The following is a 25,413-nucleotide window of genomic DNA, read 5'->3' as shown; positions in this document are numbered from 1 at the left end:
TTACGGGAGTAGAAAGCCTCATCTTTCTCCCGCGGAGCGGCTGGTAGTTTCGAACCGCTGACCCTAAGGTTCGCAGCCCGATTCGTAACCACTATACACGTTTATAATTAAAGTCTTCTTCCAACTACTATACTGTTTTATGTATGAGTAGTATAGATAGGTGAGCTATAAGAAAGCATTCTTGGTTCATTTTTCTCATCTCTTATAACATTGTTGTTATACAGTTGACTTATCTCTAAATTGTCATCCAATATATTGTTGCTGTTATTACTTTAAACAAATTATTGCTAGGTCAGTTATGAATGAGAACATTAAAAGTCTATTTTAAGTTCATTTATTCCTACTTGAACACATTTCCTTTTTTTATGTAGTGCTGAGTTTCTGACATAATTTTTCTTCTCTAAAGAACTTCTTTTAACCTTTCTTACAAGGCAGTTCTGCTAGTGTCAGAGTCCCTCAATTTTAGTTTGTCTGAGAAAGTGTTTGTTTTTCTTTTACTGTCTTCCTGTCCAGCTTTTATTACACTTGGCAGCAATTCATCATATAGTGTGCTTTATTATTTCAAATGTCCTTTTTTTTTTTTTTAAAGATAGTGTGCTTTCTTTTTTTTTTTTTGTATTTTGGAGCTATTGTCAGAGACAAGAACAGTGCCATTGCTACTTCACTGTTCTAGAATAGGCAATAATGTTTTAACATTTGGAATTTTTTTCTCTAGGTATTTTAATGAAGGTACTGTCCTGGCACACTATGCAGATGTCTTGGGTCTTTTGCTTAGATTACGGCAGATTTGTTGTCATACTCATCTTCTTACAAATGCAGTTTCTTCTAGTGGTCCCACAGGTAACTAAATGTGATGGATTTATACTATTATGTTGGTTATTTATAATTAGAATGAGAACTTTTTAATATGACTTAGTATTTAAGGTGTGTTTGTGTGTGTAAAATGGGCATTAGTCTTAGTATAGGACTGAACTAGGAAAATACCCAAGAACTTTTATTGATTCTCTTACCAGTTAAATGGAATTAATTGTAGTCTTTCCAGGATTTCCAGTGATTTGATATTGATACTCTTGGACAAAATATTCAAATTGGACTTGCTTACTATATATTCTGTGCTTTTGTTATTGTTAAGTGTTGTTGAGTTAGTTCTGACTCACAGCAAAATATAGAGTTTCTAAGGAGCGGCTGGTTTGTTGAAATGTTGACTTTGCAGTTAGCAGTCCAGTGCTTATCCTCTAGCACCATACCTGAACTGTTTTATTCAGTACAAGTATAGATCATGTTATGATTCTTCTGTGTGAGGTATATTATGTGAGTAGTTAAATATTTTTGCTTCTGAATTTTTCTTAAAATTTAAACCATGCATTTTGCTTATTGGTAGAGAAAGACTGTAAGACTGTTCTGGCAAGCAAAACTTTTCCATATTTAAGATAGATGAACTTGTCTAATCTTATTTAAAATGTTGTTCTAACATTAACTTTTAGATTTTTGTCTCTAGGAAATGACACACCTGAAGAGCTGCGAAAGACATTGATAAGGAAGATGAAGTTAATTCTGAGCTCAGGTTCTGACGAAGAGTGTGCAATTTGCTTGGATTCTTTAACAGTTCCTGTGATAACACACTGTGCACATGTATTTTGTAAACCTTGTATTTGCCAGGTCATTCAGAATGAGCAGGTTAGTTTTGAATGTAATGGACCTGTCTGAATATAATAAAAACCCTACTTAAGGAGCTCTGGTAGCATAGTGGTTACTAATCGGACTGCTAACCTCAGTGTCAGCAGTTCGAAACTATCAGCAGCTCCGTGGGAGAAAGATGAGGCTTTTTGCTCCCGTAAAGATTTACAGCCTCAGAAACCCTGCACAGGGTCGCTATGAGTCGGAACTGACTCCACGGCACATAAACAACAACAATAAAGGAACTGAAAGGCGTTTTCTACAATTAAATTTAATAAAAAGTTTTATAGCGAATTTTTCCAGTGTTAAGTGATACATTTCTTATAAATAAGCCGTTTTTAACATATAAAGAATTCATTTTTGGAAGTATAGTGATTCCACTAATAGTTTAGATTGTTGCTGCCTAATAAATAAGATCCATACTGTGAGACACTAGATAATTTAACATTTTATAGCAGCCACATTTATTTAAAGCAAATTAAACATTGTAATGTTGTTGTTAAGTGCTGTTAAGTCCGTTCAGACTCAAAGTGACTTTGTATAGGATTTTCTAAGACTGTAACTCTTTGAAGGAACAGAAAGCTCATTTAAGCCAGTATGAGTAATATATTACCATAAAACATGTAGTCAGCATGTAAACTATTGATTTTTAAGCCTTTTTTTTTTTTTTTTTTTTTAAACGATGTCTTCAAAATCTGGCAGATGTTGTGTACTTGCAAGACACCTCAATTTGGTCCAGTCCCATTTCAAGGGCTTAATGACTATATCTGGCTGTTGCCTATTGTATTACATAGTAGAGATTCTTTTTTTTGTTAGAGGTTTTGTGAAGTGAAATAATTCTTTTAGCAGCTCTTTAGCTAAAGAAGAAATTTTCTTTTATCCTTTATAATTTACATATGACACTGCATATATATATATTTTTTAATGGCACAACTCATCATTGTTTACCTCAGTGAATTATCATGAAATAAAACACATCCATGTAACTATTAGTATGGCGCTGTGGGTTAATGCGCCAGACTACAAAACCATTTGAACTGAAAGGTTGGTGGTTCAAGCTCACCAGCTGCTCCTTGGAAACCCTATACAGGGTCGCTATGGGTCGGAACCAACTCAGCAGCACTTCACAACAACAACATGTAACTACTACTTGAGTCTCCTTATGTCTTCTCCCAGTCATTTAATGTCTTCCTTCCCCCTAATGTGTAACACACTGTATATATTGACTTCTAACATTGTTTTAGGCTCAGAATCTTTATTATAGTGATGTTTGTTATTCTAGTTATTTAAGATACTATTTTTATGCATGTGTGAAAATAGAGCAAAGTATATAACTCAGATAGAATTTTATTAGCAACTTTTGGGTAAAAATGGATATGAAAGATGTTGCGTTCAGTGAATCTGCTAGAATTTAACAGATCTTGACCAACTTTATATGTGACGTTGTTGTTGTTGTTAAGTACTGTGGAGTTGGTTCTGACTCATAGTGACGCTGCACAGGGTTTCCGAGGCTGCACATCTTTACGGGAGCATTACGCCAGACCCTGGAATATCTGGTAGTTTCGAACTGATGACCTTGAGGTTAGCAGTCTGATTTGTAACCACTACGCTGCCAGATGGAACACATAGAAATCAAATTGACTACATCTATGGAAAGAGAAGATGGAAAAACTCCAATATCATCTGTCAAAACAAGGCCAGGGGCAGACTGTGGAACAGACCATCAATTACTCATATACAAATTCAAACTGAAGCTGAAGAAAATGAAAACAAGTCCACGAGAGCCAAAATATGACCTTGAATTTATCCCACCTGAATTTAGAGACCATCTGAAGAACAGATTTGATGCATTAAACAGTAAAGACCAAAGACCAGAAGATCAGCTCGAAGACAAAACCAGGTACTATAATAAAATATGCAAAGATTTGGAACTAGAAAACCAAAAGGGAAGAACTCGGTCAGCATTTCTCAAGCTGGGAGAACTGCATTTCTCAAGCTGGGGAAACTGAAGAAAAAAATTCAAACCTCGACTTTTGTTATTGAAAGATTCTCTGGGAAAATTATTGAATGATGCAGAATGTATCAAGAGAAAATGGAAGGAATACACAGAATTATTGTATCAAAAGGAAATGGTTAATGTTCAACCATTTCAAGAGGTACCATATGAACAAGAGCCAATGATACTCAGGGAGGAAGTCCAAAGTGCATTGAAAGAATTGGCAAAGAACAAGGCACCAGGGATTGATGGAATCAAAATTGAAATCTTTCAAGAAAGTGAGGCAGCACAAGAGGCACTCACTCATCTCTGCCAAGAAATTTGGAAGACAACTATCTGGCCTACTGATTGGAAGAGATCCGTATTTGTGCCCATTCCAAAGAGAGGTGACCCAATGGAATGCGGAAATCATCGGACAATCTCTTTGATATCTCAAGCGAGTAAAGTTTTGCTGAAAGTAATACAGAAACGGCTACAATCATACATTGACAGAGAACTTCCAGATGTTCAAGCTGGATTCAGAAGAGGCCGGGGAACGAGAGATGTCATTGCTGATGTCCGATGGATCTTGGCTGAAAGCAGAGAATATCAGAAAGATGTTTACGTATGCTTTATTGACTACGCGAAGGCGTTTGATTGTGTAGATCATGACAAACTATGGACAACATTGAGAAGTATGAGTATTCCAGAACACTTAATTGTACTTCTGAGGAATCTGTACCTGGACCAAGAAGCAGTTGTTCGAACAGAGCATGGGAACACTGAATGTTTTAAAATTGGGAAAAGTGTGCGACAAGGTTGTGTTCTTTCACCATACTTATTCAACCTGTATGCTGAGCAAATAATACGAGAAGCTGGGTTCTATGAAGAAAAACGTGGCATCAGAATTGGAGGAAGACTCATTAACAACCTGCAATATGCAGATGATACAACCTTGCTTGCTGAAAGTGAAGAGGACTTAAAACATTTACTGATGAAGATCAAAGGACACAGCCTTCGGTATGGGTTGCATCTCAGTGTCAGAAAAACAAAAATCCTCACCACTGGACCAATAAACAACATTCTTATCAATGGAGAAGAGATTGAAGTTGTCAAGGACTTCATTCTTCTTGGATCAACTGTCAACACTTGTGGAAGCAGCAGTCAAGAGATCAGACGACGTATTGCATTGGGCAAATCTGCTGCACAGGAACTTTTTAAAGTATTGAAGAGCAGAGATGTCAGCTTGAGGACTAAGGTGCGCCTGACCCAAGCCGTGGTATTTTCAATAACCTCATATGGATGTGAAAGCTAGACAGTGAATAAGGAAGACCATGAAAGAATTAATGCCTTTGAGTTGTGGTGTTGGAGGAGAATACTAAAAGTGCCATGGACTGCCAAAAGAACCAATAGATCTATTTTGGAAGAAGTGCAGCCAGAGTGCTCCTTGGAGGCCAGGATGGCTAAGCTTCGTCTCTCATACTTTGGACATATTGTCACGAGAGAACAGTCGCTGGAGAAGGATGTCATGCTGGGTAAGATGGAGGGTCAGAGAAAAAGAGGAAGAGGCCCAACGAGATGGATCAGCCAGGTGGCATCACTGATGGTGTCAAGTGTGACAGCGGTAGTGAAGTTGGCCCAGGATCAGACATTGTTAAGTTCTGCTGTACATGGGGTCGCTATGAGTCGGTTCCGACTCGATGGCACCTGACAACAACAACAACGCTACCAGAGCGCCTTTTATGTGACGTTGTTGTTGTTGTTGTTATGTGCCATCGAGTCGGTCCGACTCATTGCGACCCTGTATAGGCTTTCCGAGGCTGTAAATCTTTACGGGAGCAGAAAGCCTCATCTTTCTCCCACAGAACAGCTGATAGTTTCAAACTGCTGACCTTCAGGTTTGTAGCCTGATTTGTAACCACTACGCTATCAGAGCTCCTTATATGTGACATTGGTGATGATTATGTGCCGTGAAGTCTTCTCCGACTCATAGCGACGCTGTACAGGGTTTCCGAAGCTGTAAATCTTTACGGGAGCAGAAAGCCTCATCTTTCTATTGAGGAACAGCTGGTAGTTTTGAACTGCTGACCTTGCGGTTCACAGCCCAATTCGTAACCACTATGCTACCAGAGCTCCTTATATGTGACATTAGGAAAAAATAATTCTGAAATAGTGTGATGTATTGCCTTGAGGTTCAAGACACTGTTACTTATGGTTTTTTACTTGTCTGCAAATGGATATTTACTGTTTCAAGCTCCTATTACTTTTCAGTATCACATATTTTTCTTCCCTCCTTTATGATCCCGCTCGCTACAATAGTTCATTTTGAATTTCAACATTTAAATAGGTTTTTTCAAATGTATTAGTGTAATAAAAGGTTTAGTTAGTCACATGCAAGTTATTAGGAATATTGAATTTACTTCTCAAAATTTTTAGGCATGTTTATATTTCTGTTTCTGTGAACAAAATCACATATATTTTGTTCTTTCTTGTACAGCCTAATGCTAAATGCCCTTTATGCAGAAATAACATAGATGGAAACAATTTATTACAATGTCCTCCAGAAGAATTAGCATCCAGCACTGACAGAAAGAGTAATATGGAATGGACATCCAGTTCAAAGGTAAAATGCATATGTACAAATAAATATTTGGTTATTTTGGGTTTATGTGAAGAAATATATACTTTGTATAAAAGTAACTTGATTTTTAATCCTGTCATTTGATCATTATGCTATACTGGTAGGTACTAACTTTTCACTTCTAGCAATGAATTTGGAAGGAGAGAAAAAGAGATCAGATTGTTATAATATTCTTTCAGTCTTGATTATAGTTTTAATTAGTAAGTCTTAGTGTGTTTACGAATCGGGCTGTGAACCGCAAGGTCAGCAGTTCGAAACTACCAGCGGTTCCGCGGGAGAAAGATGAGGCGTTCTGCTCCCGTAAAGATTTACAGCCTCGGAAACCCTGTGCAGGGTCGCTATGAGTCGGAACCGACTCCACGGCACTCAACAACAACAGTGTGTTTAGAGAAATATATCATAATATAATGAACGTTTACAAATTCAATTCAAATGGAATAATGAGTTCTAATTGTTTTTCAGATTAATGCTTTAATGCATGCATTGATTGACTTAAGAACAAAGAATCCCAACATAAAAAGTTTGGTTGTCTCTCAGTTTACAACGTTCCTCTCTTTAATAGAAACGCCACTTAAGTAAGTTCAATAATGTTTCTCATTTTGAGTGAAGTAATTTTGTTTTTGTTTTGATAGCAAAAATGCATAATTGTTGAATATTTTGCTAGTTTTTAAAAAGTAAAATAGTATTCAGAATAGTAATAAAGAATATTTTCTAGCTGGACAATATTTTAAAGATTAAGACTAATAGGTGTTTGGTAAACATTTGTTAAATGAGAAAAAATTAAATGAAAACATTTATAATTAATGTTTTTATGGTATAGTGAATGCAACTTGTCCCTTTTTTGTCCCCCATTTAGAGCCTCTGGATTTGTATTTACTCGTTTGGATGGCTCTATGGCCCAAAAGAAAAGAGTTGAATCAATTCAGTGTTTTCAAAATACTGAAGCAGGTTCTCCAACGATAATGCTTCTGTCTCTGAAAGCAGGTGGAGTTGGTTTGAATCTTTCTGCAGCTTCTCGAGTGTTTTTAATGGATCCAGTAAGTAGTTTTGTAGACTTTTACGTGTGCTATTACTACCAGTTGCCAATGAATGGACTCTGAACTGTATTGTAGTGGGGTTTCAAATTTTGATATTAGAGAAGGAAATCAGTCTCTCTAAGGCTTTCTTCCACAGCACCTGTGGTAAGTGCTGTACAGTCAGTTCTAACTCATAGAGACTGTGTAGTTTCTGAGGAGGGGCTGTTTGGTTTGAACCACTAACCTGTGGTTAGCAGTCCTGTGTTTATCCTGCACCACCACATCAGGATTCCCTCAATCCCACCACCACCTATATACAGGAAACTCCCAAGGTATGCAAATTAAAATACAATTTTTAAAAAGCTGTTTAGTTAAAAAAAAATCTTTATACTTATGATTATGGAAATTCTTAGGCAAGCTAGAATAATATAATAATAAACAGGTGTTGAGGGTTTTCTCTTAATCATTTTAAATTTGTCATCTAAAATCTTCACAACATCCTTGAGGTTGTCATTGTAATCAAGTGCCGTAGAGTCAGTTCCAACTCATAGTGACCCTGTATAGGGTTTCCTTGGAGCAGCAGATATGTTTGAACCACCAGCCTTGTGGTTAGATGTTGTTGTTAAGCATGGTCAAGTTGGTCTCAATCCATAACAACCCTGTATAGGGTTTCTGAGGAGCAGCTGGTGAGCTTGAACCACCAACTTTGCAATTCAACTGACTTTGCAGTCCAGTGCATTAACCCATAGTGCCTTATCCGACAATATGTTGTTAAGTGCTGTCAAGTCAGTTCCGACCCATAGTGACCCTGTATAGGGTTTCTGAGGAGTGACTGGTGAGCTTGAAATGTTGACCTCGCAGTTCAAACGGCTTTGCAGCCTGGAGCATTAACCCACAGCGCCACATATGTTGTTGTTGTTTTTAGTTGCCATCAAGTCGGTACCGACCCATAGCGACCTTATGCACAACAGAACAAAACACTTGCCCAATCCTGAGCCAACCTCACTACTGTTGCCACGCTTGAGTCCATCGATGCTGCCACTTGGCCAGTCCATCTCATTGGGGTCTTCTTCTTTTTCTCTGACCCTCCACCTTACCACACATGATACCCTTCTCCAATGAATGGGCCCTCCTGACAATATATCCGAAGTATGAGAGACGAAGTGTGACCATCCTGGCCTCCAGGGAGCACTCTGGAGGCATTTCTTCCAAAATGGATCTGTTGGTTCTTTTGGCAGCCCATGGCACTTTCAATATTCTCCTCCAACACCATAACTCAAAAGCATCAATTCTATGATCATCTGTATTCACTGTCCACCTTTCGCAAGCATATGAGGTTATTGAAATTACCATGGCTTGGGTCAGGCGCACCTTAGTCCTCAAACTGACATCTTTGCTCTTCAACACTTTAAAAAGTTCTTATACAGCAGATTTGCCTAATGCAATACGTCGTTTGATTTCTTAACGGCTGTTTCCGTGAGTGTTGATAGTTGATCCAAGAAGAATGAAGTCTTTGACAACTTCAATCTTTTCTCCTTTGATAAGAATGTTGTTTATTGGTCCAGTGGTGAGGATTTTTGTTTTCTTTACATTGAGATGCAATCCATACCGAAGGCTGTGCTCTTTGATCTTCATCAGTAAATGTTTTAAGTCCTCTTCACTTTCAGCAAGCAAGGTTGTATCATCTCCATATCACAGGTTGTTAATGAGTCTTCCTCTAATACTGATGCCATGTTTTTCTTCATATAACACAGCTTTTGGGATTATTTGCTCAGCATACAGATTGCCTAAGTACAGTGAAAGAATAAAACCTTGTTGCACACTTTTTTTCATTTTAAACCATTCAGTGTTCACATGTTCTGTTCAAACAACTGCTTCTTGGTCCAGGTACTGATTTCTTCTGAGCACAATTAAGTGTTCCAGATTACTCATACTTTACAATGTTATCCATAGCTTGTCATGATCCACACAATCAAAAGCCTTTGTGTAGTCAGTAAAGCACAGGTAAACATCTTTCTGATATTCTCTGCTTTCAGCCACTATCCATTGGATATCAGCAGTGATATCCCTCGTGCCACGGCCTCTTCTGAATCCAGCTTGAACCTCTGGAAGTTCTCTGTCAATGTATGATTGTAGCCGTTTCTATGTTACCTTTAGCAAAACTTTACTCACATGGGATATCAAAGAGATTGTCCAATGATTTCTGCATTCCGTTGGGTCACCTCTCTTTGAAATGGGCACAAATACAGATCTCTTCCAATCAGTCGGCTAAATAGTTGTCATCCAAATTTCTTGGCATAGATAAGTGAGTGCCTCCTGTTCTGCCTCACTTTCTTGAAAGATTTCAATTTTGATTCCATTCATTTCTGGTGCCTTGTTATTTGCCAATTCCTTCAATGCTCCTTGGACTTCCTTCCTTCAGTATCATTGGCTCTGGATCATATGCTACCTCTTGAAATGGTTGAACATTAACCATTTCCTTTTGGTACAGTGACACTGTCTTCCTTCCATCCTCTCTTGATGCTTTCTGCATCATTCAATACTTTGCCCAGAAAATCTTTCAGTAGTGGAAGTTGAGGCTTGAATTTTTTCTTCAGTTCCCCCAGCTTGAGAAATGCTGAGCGTGTTCTTCTTGGTTTTCTGTTTCCAGATCTTTGTCACACTATAGATTCTGTTAATTATCCCTATTTTATATGAAAGGAAATGGAAGCACAAAAAAGCTAAATAACTTATCCCACATCACACAGCTAGTAACATACAAAGCTAGCATGCAGATTCCTTGTTCTCAACTTAATTCTACCACTTTTCTGTGTGTACAATAACTGTGAATAAACTGCAGTGCTTTAGGGTAGGTCAAGCACAGGAAATTTAGCTATAAGCAAGATGGACAAAATAACTACTTTTATGCTGTTTGTGGTCTTAAGCTTTAGTGTTTGTAACAATCATGTTAAAATGATTTATTAATTTTGCCCTCAGAGATATATTTAGTTGTTAGTGAGATTGTGGAAGCTGCAGGTATTCTAGGATCACAGTTTGAGAAACATATTATTACTGGAATGTTGTCATTAAGAGCCATTAAGTTGGTTCTGACTCATAGTGTCACTGTAAAGGGATTCTGACGAGTGACTGGTGGGTTAGCAGTCCAGTGTTTATGGTATGGTGTGCCATACCGGTATTGCTAGGTAAATTTTAGTGCATAATACAGTGTCATCACTGCAATGCACACATAGGGTAAGACTTATTGTTGTTAAGTGCCGTCAAGTCGATTCCGACCCATAGCAACCCTGTATAGGTTTTCTGAGGGGCAGCTGGTAAACTTTCACTGCTGAACTTGTGGCTAAAACTGATTTTGCAGTCCATCATATTAACCTGCAGCCCTACACCAGGACTCCTAGGGTAAGAGTATGAGTTAAAATTCACTCTGAATTTTTCTTGCCAAACTGTGACCTAGATCATCTGTATAGGAACATCTTTTTCTGATTGCACAAAGGGACTGTTTACACTAAAGACGCCCTGTACTAATTTAGTCTCTAATTTGCACTGGGTACTATTTGGGCTGAAAGTAAACTCCATGCTATTTTTGTGCTTCACAGATTTAAGATTTGTAGAGTTAAAGCTTGTTGCCTAAAACTCAGAGTATTTAGAACATGTAGACATTTACTGAGATGCAAATTTGAGTTATTCAGGTAAGGCTACCTAGATGATGCAAGTACATGTTATGAAAGCTTTGCTTTCTGAATTCGGATTAACCTTCCTAGAAGGATCATAACTAGAGCCATTTTTAGGCATGGTTATTAAGTACCGTCATTTTCAAATTTGTGTCATGGATAATAGTGGTCTGCTGTATTTTCTTCACCTGGGTGAAGTTTCAAATCCTTGTTTTAGAATATTAGTATTTTATGGTTACTATATTAAGCCCTTTGTAACAACAGATTAAGCTATATATTAAGTAACCCCATGATATCTTAAAAGCTGATTTTGGAATAAATTGCCAATTATTTTATCTTTATTACAATCTTAGTACCTGATGAGGGAGAAACAAGTTGTTAGTCAAAATAGTATAATTTAAGTTTTGTTATAAAGTTGATTAAAGAAAAATACTTAAGCAATTAAGAACATTTAGAAATCTTTTTTAAAGCTTTTATTGTGAATTGTCTGATAGTTTACATGGAGAACATCAGTTTTGCACTTAATCCTATCATATTTCCTTTCTTTGAAATGATTACAATCCCCTCCATGCATCATCATTCAACAATATTTGCTCCTATTCCCTTTCTAGTCTGTTTTATAGTATCAACATGAATTGGAATAAACTCAAGGGCCATAGGTTTGTTGTTGTTTTGGTTTGGGCAGTTTTCTTGTTTTGTGAGGCTCTGTTTTTCATCATTAGAAATTAAAACATACATACAAACAAAGATATGCATATGAATGCTCATTGCAGGGTTATTCATAGAAGTCTCAAAATGGAAACAGCTCAAACATACAGCCACTGATAGATGGATAAACAAATATGGTATATTCACCCAATGGGCTATTACTTTAGGAATAAAAGAAATGAAATACTGATAGATGCGATCAGGCGCTGGCTGATCCTTGTACATGTTATGAAGACTGAAAGAAGCCTTCCACAAAAGATCATGTGCTATATGATTCCATTTATAAAACTATTCAAAATAGGTAAATCTATGCAGAGAGAATCTGTTAAAAGAAATATCTGAGTGTTTGTGGAAGTTATTTAACCTTTAGGATCTTTTCTCTTCTGAAAAACATACTACTATATGAACTGCAAGGTCAGCGGTTCAAGCTCACCAGTTGCTCCTCAGAAACCCTATACAGGGTCGCTATGGGTCGGATCCGAATCAACAGCACTTAACAATAACAACAAACTACTTACTTCACAATTATTACAAGGAAATTTCTGGAAAGATATTTGCCATGAAGTAAATCACAACTTTTTTTTTTCTGTATTATTTCTTCCTTCCAACTTTTATTCAGAGTCCAGAAGCTGTCAATTCTGTTTGATAATTTTATAAAACTGAGATAATATTAGTTTCTGTTAAGTCTCACAGTGATCCTATATCAGGTTTCTGAGGAATAATTGGTAGGTTTGAACCAATGACCTTGTGGTTAGCAGTCCAGTGTTTATCCTCTAGCGCCAACATCAGGACTCCAAATGAGCTAAATATCCATGTGAGAGAGAGAGAAAAAAAGGACTTTTATCCTTATCTCAAAGCATAGACAAAAAATGAATTCAAATGGATCATAAACCTAGGTATGGTGGTGGTTGTGTGTTGTCAAGTTGATTCCAACTCATAGTGACTTTATAGGGTTTCACAGTGGAAACCCTCATCTTTCTCCCTTGGAGTTGCTGGTGAATTGGAGTTGCTGACCTTGCAGTTAGTAGCCCTGTCGTATTTTCCCTATGCTATCAGGGCACCAAAACCTACATGTAAACACTTAAAATTACAAACTTCTACAATAAAACATAGGAGAAAACCTTCAATACTTTGAATTAAGCAAACATGTCTTAGGACATAAAAGCAAAAAACAAACCATAAAAGAAAAGAAAATCGATAAATTTGATTTCATCAAAATTAAAACTTGCCATTTTTCAAAGATGTTATTCAGAAAATGAAAATACAAGCCCAAACTGGCCTAAAGTATTCACAGTGCATGTATATGACAAATGATCTGAATCAATAAGATATAAAGATTTTTTTAAACTCAATAAGAGGATCCTGTCTCCCCCTTCTCCTGCCTTGGAGGGCATTTGCCCCCCAGTTTGCAGTTGCTGGCAGTGGCTACTGTGGTTGTATCCTATGTCTGCACCCAGATTCTGTTGATCTGATCCAAGATGTCTTATGACTGCTGACTGGAATCAAGGATATTTCTACTACAGGAGTAAAAGATAATAAAAAATCAAGTTAAACATTGCTTCTTGAGGTGGGGCTTGATGGTAGATTAGGGAGAAGTGCTGTGCAGACATCCTCCCATACCACAGAATACTGGATGAAGCAGGTTCAGGGGACAGTCCCAGAACTCTGAACTATATCTAAAGAAATATTTAGAAAGATTGAAGGCTTACTGCTAGTGGGATTTGTAGCAGAAGCAAGAAAGGTGCTATTATCTTCTCTGCTCTGCGCCTGCTGGTGTGTGCCAGAGCATGCATCTTAGGTGTGACAGAATGGGTACAGGATCAGAGGAGCACTCCGCTCCCACCGCTAAGATGTCTGACCAATCATCAGAGGAAGTATGATCATTTTTTTCTGTTCATTTGTCTTTCATTGTCTGTGCACCTCCACTCTGGTGACTAGAGGGGGTGCCTCAGTGAGCTGACCCCTGAGGGTTCTACGCATGCGCATAGATCTTCTCAGCAAAGACCAGTGGGCCCAGAATTGCGGAAGAGGGAGGAGTCAACAGGAACTGCTTAAAACAGAACAGTATCCCACAATGGTTTGAGCTGGCCAAGAGAGAGGGGGCGTTAAAGTCATCCTCATATGTTCCTACGGGGATTTTAATTTTTAAAATTTTTTTATTTTGCGATTATAGACTGTAGTATCCAATCTATTTTCTTTCTGTTGTTTTGTACTTTGGTCCCCCTTTTACCTTGGAGGGGGCTCTTTCTCTCCCTATGTCACCCAAGAAGAGACAGCAGTTGTGGTCATATAGCCAAGCTACAATCACATACTATAAAATTCCACCATCCAGGGAAAAACCAATACCAGCTGATGCACACCAAATAGACAGCCAACACCTGCTACAATTACTTTTGATTTGAGTAATAAGAAAAGTGAAAAGGGAATCCCATCTCCTGATTACAATCTACGTGGAAGCAATCAGAAAACTTAATAATACATCAGTGCGCCAGACTGAAAAGTCATTTGAACTGCAAGGTCAGTGGTTTAAGCTCACCAGCTGCTCCTTGGAAACCCTATACAGGGTCGCTGTGGGTCGGAATCATCTCTATGGCACTTAACAACAACAACAACAACATACACTAATTTAATTATTGAAAATTCTTAAGAAACAACCGAAGATTTCAACCCATGTCCAGAAACAAGATAGAGTAGCTGAAACATGAATTTGGGGTAGACCTAGACTTCCCATTGGCAGGAGAGTAGGTTTTGGAACTGCCTGAGAAGGAATTCAGGAAAATGTTGAGGTGCATCCAAAGACTCCACAGAGGAGTTGAGATAACAAGGAAAAATACAGGAAATCACTACAGGAACAATCAAATAAGGTAGAAATAGCATTGGAAACATTTCAAAACTTGCAAAAAGTTAGGTCAAAGCAGTTAATAATAAACTATCAGAAATAGACAATACACTGAAAGGGCAAAGGAGTATAATTGAAGCGATGGAAGCCAGAACCAACAAGCTGGAAGACAAATCTCTCAATACTGCTAAGATAGAGGAACAAGCAGAAAAAAAGCTACAAAAATCTGAAGGAAGTCTTAAGGTGCATGTGGGACAACATGAAGAGGAATAACCTGAGGATAACTGGAATTCTGGAACAGGAAGAATCACAGGAAAACACAGAGGAGACAGTTGAAGAGCTGCTGGTAGAAAATTTCCCTAACATCCTGAAAAGATAAGCATTTAAGAAGCTCAATAAACCCCAGGAAGTATAGACCCCAAAAGTAAATCACCAAGATATATCATAATCAAGCTCACCAAAATCAAAGATGAAAATCCTGAAAACAGCTAGGAGAAAGAGAATCGTTATTTAAAAGGCAAGCAAATAAGATTAAGCTTTGATCTTTCAGCAGAAACCATGCAGGCAAGAAGGCAATGGGGAGACATATTTAAATCCCTGAAAGACGATTCTTGGTTGACAGTTTTTTTCTAACCAGCAAAGCTATCAATCAGTATCACAGTGTAATAAAAACATTCCATGATAAATAGAAGCTAGGGACTTTATCAAAGCTAACCCAGCACTTCAAAACATCCTAAAGGGAGTTCTTTGGATTGAGAACCAGCAAGAACAGACAGCAACCAGAGATTGACATATATGGCAGCACCACTTGGAACTCAGTCGACAGAAGCGTCCAGAACAGAACAAAACAACAAGAATGAATTTAGAGGATCTGGAGGTCAGTCTATGATCAAAACAATTACAATGTGAAGGAAAGTAAAAATATAAGAACAGAAATCCAGGTGATGAGGAGGTCAGGTAGACTGCTTTAAATGGAGGGGAAAATTAATAGAATATAGGGTAACCTCAGAAGAGGCCGTGGAACGAGAGATATCATTGCTGATGTCCGATGGATCTTGGCTGAAAGCAGAGAATATCAGAAGGATGTTTACCTGTGCTTTATTGACTACGCAAAGGCTTTTGATTGTGTGGATCATGACAAGCTATGGACAACATTGAGAAGTATGAGTATTCCAGAACACTTAATTGTACTTCTAAGAAATCTGTACCTAGACCAAGAAGCAGTTGTTCGAACAGAACATGGGAACACTGAAAGTTTTAAAATTGGGAAAGGTGTGAGACAGGGTTGTATTCTTTCACCATACTTGTTCAACCTGTATGCTGAGCAAATAATACGAGAAGCTGGGTTCTATGAAGAAAAACGTGGCATCAGGATTGGAGGAAGACTCATTAACAACCTGCGATATGCAGATGATACAACCTTGATCGCTGAAAGTGAAGAGGACTTGAAATATTTACTTATGAAGATTAAAGAGCACAGCCTTCGATATGGATTGCATCTCAATGTCAAGAAAACAAAAATCCTCACCACTGGACCAATAAACAACATTCTTATCAATGGAGAAAGGATTGAAGTTGTCAAGGACTTCATTCTTCTTGGATCAACTATCAACACTCGCGGAAGTAGCAGTCAAGAGATCAGAAGACGTATTGCACTGGGCAAATCTGCTGCACAGGAACTTTTTAAAGTATTGAAGAGCAGAGATGTCAGCTTGAGGACTAGGGTGCGCCTGACCCAGGCCATTGTGTTTTCAATAGCCTCATATGGATGCGAAAGCTGGACAGTGAATAAAGAGGATCGTAGAAGAATTGATGCCTTTGAGTTGTGGTGTTGGAGGAGAATACTGAGGGTGCCATGGACTGCCAAAAGAACCAATAGATCTGTTTTGGAAGAAGTGCAGCCAGAGTGCTCCTTGGAGGCCAGGATGGCTAAGCTTCGTCTCTCCTACTTTGGACATGTAGTCCGGAGGAAACAATCGTTGGAGAAGGATGTCATGCTGGGTAGGGTGGAGGGTCAGAGAAAAAGAGGGAGACCTCCAACGAGATGGATCGGCCAGGTGGCATCATTGATGGACTCGGGGGTGGCAGCGGTGGTGAGGTTGGCCCAGGATCGAACATTGTTTCGTTCTGCTGTGCATGGAGTCGCTATGAGTCGGTTCCGACTCGATGGCACCTGACAACAACAACAACGACAGAGAAAATTAATACTTCACAACATACCAAGAAAATGAAAATCCTAGAAGAACATGACAACATTAAAACTATGAGGAAACTCACAAGAAAGAACACAAAAAGCATGAACTCAGCAAAGGAAGACATACAGAACAAAGAAAGCATCAACACCACATAAAAGCTAGCATAATGACAGCAAAATATTTCATACCTTTGCTATGAATTCTTCATACTGTCAACAGATTAAATGCACCAGCTCAGAGATGGAAAGCAGTAGAATGGATAAGAAAACAAGATCCTTCAATATGCTGTCTGCAAGAGACACACCTTACACAAAGACATATAACAGATTAAAAGTTAAAGGATGGAAAAAAAACTATACCAAGCTAATTGCAAAGAACAAGCAGAAGTGGTGATACTAATCTCTGATAAACTTTAAGGCAAAAACCAGCATAAAAGATAAAGAAGAACATTATCTCACGATTAAAGGGTCAATTAAACAAGATGACATAACCATAATAAATATCTATTCCCCGTGGAAAAAAAACCCAAAATATATAAAGCAAACCCTAATAAATTTGAAGAAAGAAATAGACAAGCTTACAATAATACTGGTAGATTTTAATACACCACTTTTGAAAAAGGATAGAACAACCAGAAAGAAACTTGACAAAGACACAGAACTAAACAACACAATCAACTTGACCTCATAGATGTGTACAGAGCATTCAACCCAACAATAGCACAATACAGATTTTCCAGTACACATGGAACATTCTCCAGAATAGATCATGTGTTAGGTCACAAAACAAGCCTCCATAAATTTACAAATATCAGAGTGATAAAAAGCATCTTCTCAGACCATAGTACTATAAAATTAGAAATCAACAATAGGAAGACCAAGGAAATAAAGTCAAATACATGGAAACTGAACAACACCGTACTTAAAAGCTACTGGGTTTTAGAACAAATAAAAGGCGAACTCACAAAGTTCCTAGAAACAAATGAGAATGAAAACACAACATACCAAAATCTTTGGGACACACAAAAACAGTGCAGAGAAGAAAATTTAATTGTATTAAATGCACACATCCAAAAGAAAGAATAAAAATCTTTAGCACAACATCTCCAACAATTAGAAACAGATGAGCAAAGTAAACCTATAGTCACCAGAAGAAAAGACATAACGATTAGAGCAGAAATAAATGAGATAGAAAAACTATAGAAAGAATCAACAGGACATTAAGCTGGTTCTTCGAAAGGATTAATAAAATTGACGAACGATTTGGAAACCTATCAAAAGAAAAGAGGGAGAAGATACAAATAACACGCATAAGAAACTACATGGGTGATGTCACAATAGAACCAATAGAAATAAGATAGATAAAAAAGTAGATGGTAAGAGAATACTATGAAGACTTGTACTCTTAACAAATTTGACCATCTAGAGGCGATGGATACATTTTTAGAAAAACACAAGGTACCTAAACTTACACAGTGAAGTAAAAAACCTGAACAGACCCATAACAACAAAAAAAATAAATTCATAAGGTCATGAAAGAACTCACAACCAAGAAAAGTCCAGGCCCAGATGACTTCACTGGTGAGTTCTACCAAATATTCAGGGAAGAGTTGTGACCAATTCTACTCAGATTATTCCAGAATATAGAAAAGATTGGAAAACTTCCAATACATTTTATGAAGCAAGCATAACCCTCATACCAGAACCAGGGAAGGACATCACTAAGAAAGAAAATTATAGACCAATATCCCTCATGAACATAGACGCAAACATTTTCAACAAAATCCTAGCTAACAGAATCCAGCAGCACATCAGAAAAATAATACATCGTGATCAAGTGGGATTCATATCAGGGATGCAAGGATAGTTCAACATTAGAAAAACAATGTAATCCACCATATAAAATTTTAAAAGGAAAAGAACCACATGATCATATCAATTGATGCAGAAAAGGCATTTGACAAAATTCAACATCCATTCCTGATCAAAACCCTCAATAAAGTAGAAATTGAAGGGAAATGCCTCAACATAATTAAGAGCATATATACAAAACCAACAGCCAGCATCACTCTTAGTGGAGAGAAACTGGTTTTAAATATGTCCAAGTGTGAAATATAAAATATTAAATCTGACAAGTTTGGGAAAATTATAGGTTAAGTAAGTGTGTTATCTTAAATTTAACTTAAATACTGAAAAAACCCCTGAAACTTAAATACTGAAAAAAACCCTGAAACTCAAATTATAACATGTTAATATCATATCTTTCCCTTTTCCTGGGTGTCAAGAGAACTAAAAATGAAATAAAAGTTAGCTAAAGTATAAATCATACTATTAATGTGTTGTTTACATATGCAGCTCTGAATTTGTTCCTTTTTTTTTTTTTTTTTTTGTGAATTATGTGATGGTTTACATGGGAAAACATTAGTTTTACATTCATCTCATCGAATATCGATTCATTGCTGTGGTTACAGTCCCCTCCATGCATCATTAACCGACCATAGGGTATACACTACAAGCCTGCCCCTCGGTCGTCAGCACACAGCCCCTCTCCCTCTGTGTCTAAAGTCCCCAACTGCTCCATCTCTCCACGTCATCGTCTCTGCCTCCATCTCAGGCATCACTGCCTCTCTGGGTAGCGTGTGATTTTGTTCTTATAAGCTGTTGAATAGGGATAAGCACTGAACCCAAGGTCAGTTTGAACCACAAAGTTGGTGGTTCAAATTCACCAGTTGGTCCTTGGAAAGCCTATATAAAGTTGCTATGAATTGGAACCGACTCAATGGCATTTGTCAACAATCTGGACAGTAGGAGCCTTGGTGGCTGCTTAAAGCTGCTTAAAGGTCTTCAGTTTAACCCCCTTTCCACAGGAGAAAAGACATGATAATCAGCTCTCTTAAATATAATATTCTAGGAAACTCTGGGGCAGTTCTGCTCTATTACATGGTGTCAATAAAAGAGTTCGAATCTACTTGACTTGCTGGCACACAACATCTTCTTTGTTTGTTCTCTCAGTTGATGTAGAGAAAGGCTTTTATGTATGATTACTATGTTGTTGTTGTTAAGTGCCATCGAGTCGGGTCCGACCCATAGCGACCCTGTACAGGGTTTCCGAGGGTGTAAATCCTTACGGGAGTAGAAAGCCTCATCTTTCTCCCGCGGAGCGGCTGGTAGTTTCGAACCGCTGACCTTAAGGTTCGCAGCCCGATTCGTAACCACTACGCTACCAGAGCTCCTTATGATTACTATATAATAGGTAATTTAGTCCATGACAGAGTAGTAAGTCTAGTTGTAGTAATTCTTTAAGACACCTAATAATGTATTAGTCTTATAGGCCTTAAGTAGCAGCAACACATTTTCTTGGTTGTTTATAGTATATATTTCTAGCTCTTTTAAGCCAGTGTAAAGCTAGTAAATTAAAATTTAATAAAGGATGAAGGGATGCACTCTGCTATCATATGACAAAGGTAACACCAAAAGAATACGTTGGCATATTGGCCTTGCTTCATTTATAACTGAAACCTGCCTGTCAGGATGTGTGTTAAATTCTATAACTGTTAGTAGTGGTCTTTAAGCCTTGTTAGTGCTGTAGGAGAAGCACTGGACTTTGAACCTAAGGGCGGCAGTTCAGCCCCACCAGCTGCTCCACACAGGAAACATGAGGGTGTCTGCTCCTGCACACCATTCATATTACTTATAAACTCCAATCTTTGTAGATGGGAGAGCTCTGTTTTGGGGTATTCTCCCCCTTTCATAGCTTTATCATTTTATTCTTCAATGTAAAACAGTCCCATGAAAAACAAGCTTAATTTACTGATGCTCCTTTTTTATTTCAGTTTTGAAGTCAAACTGATTTCAGATACAGAAACTTTTATCAACAAAGTTTTAATTAATTTTTTGGACTTTTGTCTATTCCTGAAACCTTGTTTTATAATTTTATTTCAAGAATGGAGGAAAGTGAAAGAAAAAGAACCAGAGACTAGCCAATTGGAGAACAGTTTTATAAATGGGCCCAAGAATTGCATATATTTTTGGGTGTAAAATCAATCTGCTAAGATATGTAAACTTTTTCTTTCTTTAAGTAGACACAGGTCACTTTTAGATGAAAACGATAAAGCAGAAAGCAGTTATTAATAACAAATATTTGTATTGGGTACCTACCATGTGTAAGTCCGGTACTGTCTACTTTCTAGAAGCAGTGGAGTGTGTGCAGTGACAGCAATGAGAAGGTCTGCTGATCATAGTGGTTGTAATGGCGGTGGGGGTGGGCAGTAATTTTCCCCTGTAAAGTTTGACTGTCAGTATCTCAGTTTAAAAAGTTGAATGGCTAATACTGGAATGAAAGGCTTTCTGCAGAATCCTCCCACATCAGGGCAGTAATAAAGTAGTGCATGTTTTACTAGGCCTGGAACCCTGCTGCTGAAGACCAGTGCTTTGACAGATGCCATCGACTTGGCCAGAAGCAAGAAGTTATCATCACAAAAGTGAGTTTTAAAACCACCTAGTTTGAGATAAAAAATTGAATATATTATTGTAAAAGGTTAAAATAGAATTTTACACAGTAAAATGTCAGGAAACATTATCAATAGTTTAATATGGGTACTTGATGATCCCTTACTAAAGATTTAAATGCTTTCAAATTTATGTATGGATCATACTTTATTATTCTGCAGCCTGTTTGTTTTTTAACAGTATGTGTTGAAAACTTTTTCGTGTTAGTACATTTAGGTCTAACTCATTCTTTTTAACAGCTACATGCTGTAGCTCATAGATATATCATAGTTTATTTAACCAGTTAAATTTTTTTTACTAATCCTAGTAAAAAGCCTTAATAAACTTTATTGTACATGCATTATTGTTGTACATTATACAAGTATCTAAGAAAACCAGAATACTGGATTTAGGATTTTTACTAGATGATTGCCAAGTTGCTTTCAAGACAGACTTAATGTTATAGGAGGATGATCTGATAAATTTATGCTTATGTATGTGATGGTCAAAAGAGCACCGTTCTAATTTGAATTGGCATAATTGTTTATAGGGTAAGCACTGGACTGCTAACCAAAAGGTTTGGCAGTTTAAACCCACCAGCCACTCCTCAGTATCCCTATGCAGGGTCTCTCTATGAGTCAGAACTGAATCAACCGCATTTGACAACAACACATTTTTTGTAACTTTGAGCATATTACACATATTTGTTGTATATTAATATTCCTTTTGTGAATTGCCTATTTTTATTTTACCCAGTTTCCATTGTTGTTGTTGTTAAGTGCCGTCAAGTCGGTTCTGACCCATAGTGACCGTGTACAGGGTTTCCAAGGCTGTAAATCTTTATGGGAGCAGAAAGCTTCATCTTTCTCCTGCAGAGCGGCTGGTAGTTTCAAACTGCTGATCTTAAGGTTTGCAGCCCGATTCATAACCACTACGCTACCAGAGCTCCTTCCAGTTTCCATAATTATTTTATAAATAATGTTTATAGTACAATGTAGTTTTATAATTAAAAGGAACCTTTTTATATGTTCTGATTTTATTTTATATATTCTGATTTTATTTTTTTCGTTATATATTAAAATGGTTTATTCCACTCTTGTGTATTTTTTAACTTTATGTGCTGTTTCTCATGAAAAACTTCTATGATTTAAAAAATATCAACATTTTTCTTTTTAGCATCTGAGTTTTAAGGTCTTGATTAATATAAGGCTTTCTCCAAATTTATATAACTTTCCCTATACTTCCGATTCTTTTTGAAAATTTTTATTTTGTGTTTATGATTGTTGTTAAGTGCCGTTGAATTGGTTCTGACTCATAGCTACCCTCTGTTGGTGGCTGGTGAGTTTGAATTGCCAAACTTGCGGTCCAGTGCTTACTCTATAGCCCCACACCAGGACTCCTTTTGATGATTAGTGATACATAACTTTATTCTTTTTTCAAATGAAGAGACGTTTGATCCATTACTGTGCTTTTGAAAAGACCATTCTTTTTTCTACTGATTTGAAATGTCACTTTTATTGTAAATTAATTCATTTATATTACATGTGGCTCTTTGTATTCTGTTTTGGTATATATATGGGAGGGCTAAAGTACACATTGCTCTTTTTGAAAACAATCAGTTATTCCTGTTGGTTTTACTCTTGAATTGCGCTTTATTGAAAGTTTTTTTGAAATTTATAATTGTATAGAGTTTGTCATTAGTATAAAAACATTCCTATCCAGGAACATTGATAGCACCTCTCCATTGTATATCATATCAGTAAAAATGTTTTATACCATAACTTCTTTTTCTTTGATTATTGCAATAATTAGGATCATTGTATAGTGTTTAATAGTCGTGCTGATGATAATCATGTTTGATTTTTTTCTTATTTTTATTGTGAATACTTTTATTGTTTTACATTAAGCATATTTTCTTATGTAGCTGATTTGTACCCTTAATAAGATTGAAGATTTTTTTTATTCCTATCTTAATGACTCTCATAAACATTTTTATCTTATTTTCATGATTTTTAATCAGCAATAAATGTTGAATTTTATCCAATAATTTTTAGGTATCTATTGAGATAATGAAGGAGTCATAATAGCATAGTGGTTTATACATTAGGCTGCTAACTGCCAGGTCAGCAGTTTGAGTCCACCAGGTGCTCCATGGGAGAAATATGAGGCTTGTGCTTCTGTAAAGATTTACAGCCTTGGAAATCTCACACAGGGTTGCCATGAGTCAGAATAAAGTCCAGGACACACCACAACCACAACCACAACCCTTGAGATTATCATGTTTTCTTTCCTCTTTAACTTGTTAATGTAATGAATTAAATACTGGATAATGATTTATTCTTGCATACCTGGAAAAAGTACTTTTAAAAAAAAGTGCTATAAATTCATCTTATTAAGAATGCTATAGTTTCGTATTTATCTTTATTACTTATAATTAGCTAGATGGTTGGTAGTGTTTATATGCTGTAGAGTTAATTCTGACTCACAGTGACCATGTCTAGGGTTCCTGAGGCTGTAAATCTTTATGGGAGTAGAAAGCCTCATCGTTCTTTCATGGAGCCAGCTGATAGATTCAAACTGCTGACCTTGTGGTGAGCAGCCCGACTCGTAACCCACTGCACAACCAGAACTTCTTTATAACTTAAAATTACCCAGATTTCTTATTTTGTGCTATTCTCTATTGGTGGAGTTATGAGATATAACTTTTGTCTCTAAGGCTCTATTCTTTATATAGAAAAATCATATTGAATGATAAGTAGAAGCAGTGCTCAAATATAGTTATTATGAATATTCTCATACAGAGAAAAGGGTGATAAAGCAGTTTCTAATAGGCTACTGAACTACTGATGTGATGCTGTAGGATCAGCACTGGGACTGTGAACCACAAGGTCAACAATTCAAACCCACCAGCTGCTCCTTAGACACCCTATGAGATGGAACAGACTTGAGGACACTTAACAACAACAATATGTTACTATTATACATTTTTGAAAGCCATGTGAAATACTTTTAAGAAAATAAGTTTTTTTTGCAGGTGTTTATGTTCTCATCATGTCCCAAAGTTTCTTTCCTTTTTTGTTGTGGACAGTGTTCTTTGTATTTTTGCCCTTCATGCTTTTCAATAATAGTTCATGTAGTTGTTTTAGTAGCAGGTGTTTTTTGTTGTTGTTGTTGTTATTGTTATTTTAAACAGTATTTAAAAAGTACTTAACAATTTAATGCTTTGTTTTTTCCTTTTTCTTTTTAAAGTTCATTGTAAAGGACTCTGTGGAAGAAAATATGCTGAAAATACAAAACACAAAGAGAGAACTTGCAGCTGGAGCTTTTGGAACTAAAAAACCAAATGCTAATGAAATGAAACAAGCTAAAATCAATGAAATCAAAACTTTAATCGATTTATAATTTGCATGGTTTTAGTAAAGTCAGTTTGGATAGATACATGCAGAAGTTTTAGAACTGAGGAGACCTAGAAAGTATGTCTTCTAAACGGAGCATAGTTTATATTGGTGTAGAGGTATTATTGACATATTCTCTTCTATACCCGAGTCTATTTTTAATGATAGTTCAAAATAGCAATAAGTTCCGTTCTATACTGTGGCCTAAAATAATTTTTTGAGGGGGGGCTGGAAAGTTACTTTACTAATCAACTTTTCATAATATCTATGCTGAGTATTTTCATATATCTCCCAAATACTCTGCATTTTTCATATCTTAAATGTGGTCAAATCTTTTATACTTTTGACCAAGTAAAGCGTTATTTTCTGTGTTGGACATGTGTGTGGTTTTTCACCAAAGCTTCTCATTTGTGATCCAATGGATTCCCAATCCTTATATACATTGATTTTTAAAAAGAGAGCTTTGATTGGAGTTTTCAAAAACCCTATTTGCATTCCCGAACCAAACCATACATAAAAGACCAAAGTCCAGGTTAGCAAGTTGATTGCAGTTTTGTGTTCATGAAAAAATTGACTGTGCACTATTTTCTCCAGTTTTGTCAGGTGGTACTATAGTCATTCTTTAAATGTAACTGGATGTTTAGGGTGTAAATACAGTCTGTGGATGTGGGAGAAAACCAATTCTGCCCAATTTAATTTGAATATTTAAATTATGGCATTGTCAAATAGATATTTCTATAAATAGATAATTTTTATTTATGTAGGTTTTTTGGGAAATAACTTTATAAACTTTTATAATTCAGAAAACTACT

The 25,413-nt window shown here is 36.8% G+C and overlaps 1 protein-coding gene across 1 annotated transcript in view; it reads left to right on the top strand.

Annotated features, from left to right (window-relative positions):
- The window catches only part of HLTF (helicase-like transcription factor), a 94,602-nt gene extending 69,994 nt beyond the window's left edge, over positions 1-24,608 (top strand). The window contains exons 18-24 of the mRNA XM_006874398.1: positions 716-840; positions 1,499-1,677; positions 6,150-6,275; positions 6,756-6,868; positions 7,150-7,330; positions 21,119-21,199; positions 24,456-24,608. Of these exons, the coding sequence (XP_006874460.1) occupies positions 716-840; positions 1,499-1,677; positions 6,150-6,275; positions 6,756-6,868; positions 7,150-7,330; positions 21,119-21,199; positions 24,456-24,608 (958 nt within the window). The remainder of the gene's footprint in view (positions 1-715; positions 841-1,498; positions 1,678-6,149; positions 6,276-6,755; positions 6,869-7,149; positions 7,331-21,118; positions 21,200-24,455) is intronic.
- The last annotated feature ends 805 nt before the right edge of the window (positions 24,609-25,413 follow it).

Source organism: Chrysochloris asiatica, unplaced genomic scaffold (assembly GCF_000296735.1).
Source record: "Chrysochloris asiatica unplaced genomic scaffold, ChrAsi1.0 scaffold00274, whole genome shotgun sequence".
Lineage (NCBI taxonomy): Eukaryota > Metazoa > Chordata > Mammalia > Afrosoricida > Chrysochloridae > Chrysochloris > Chrysochloris asiatica.
The sequence above is the reverse complement of the archived record's forward strand: the minus strand, read 5'-3'. Positions and strand labels throughout refer to the sequence as shown.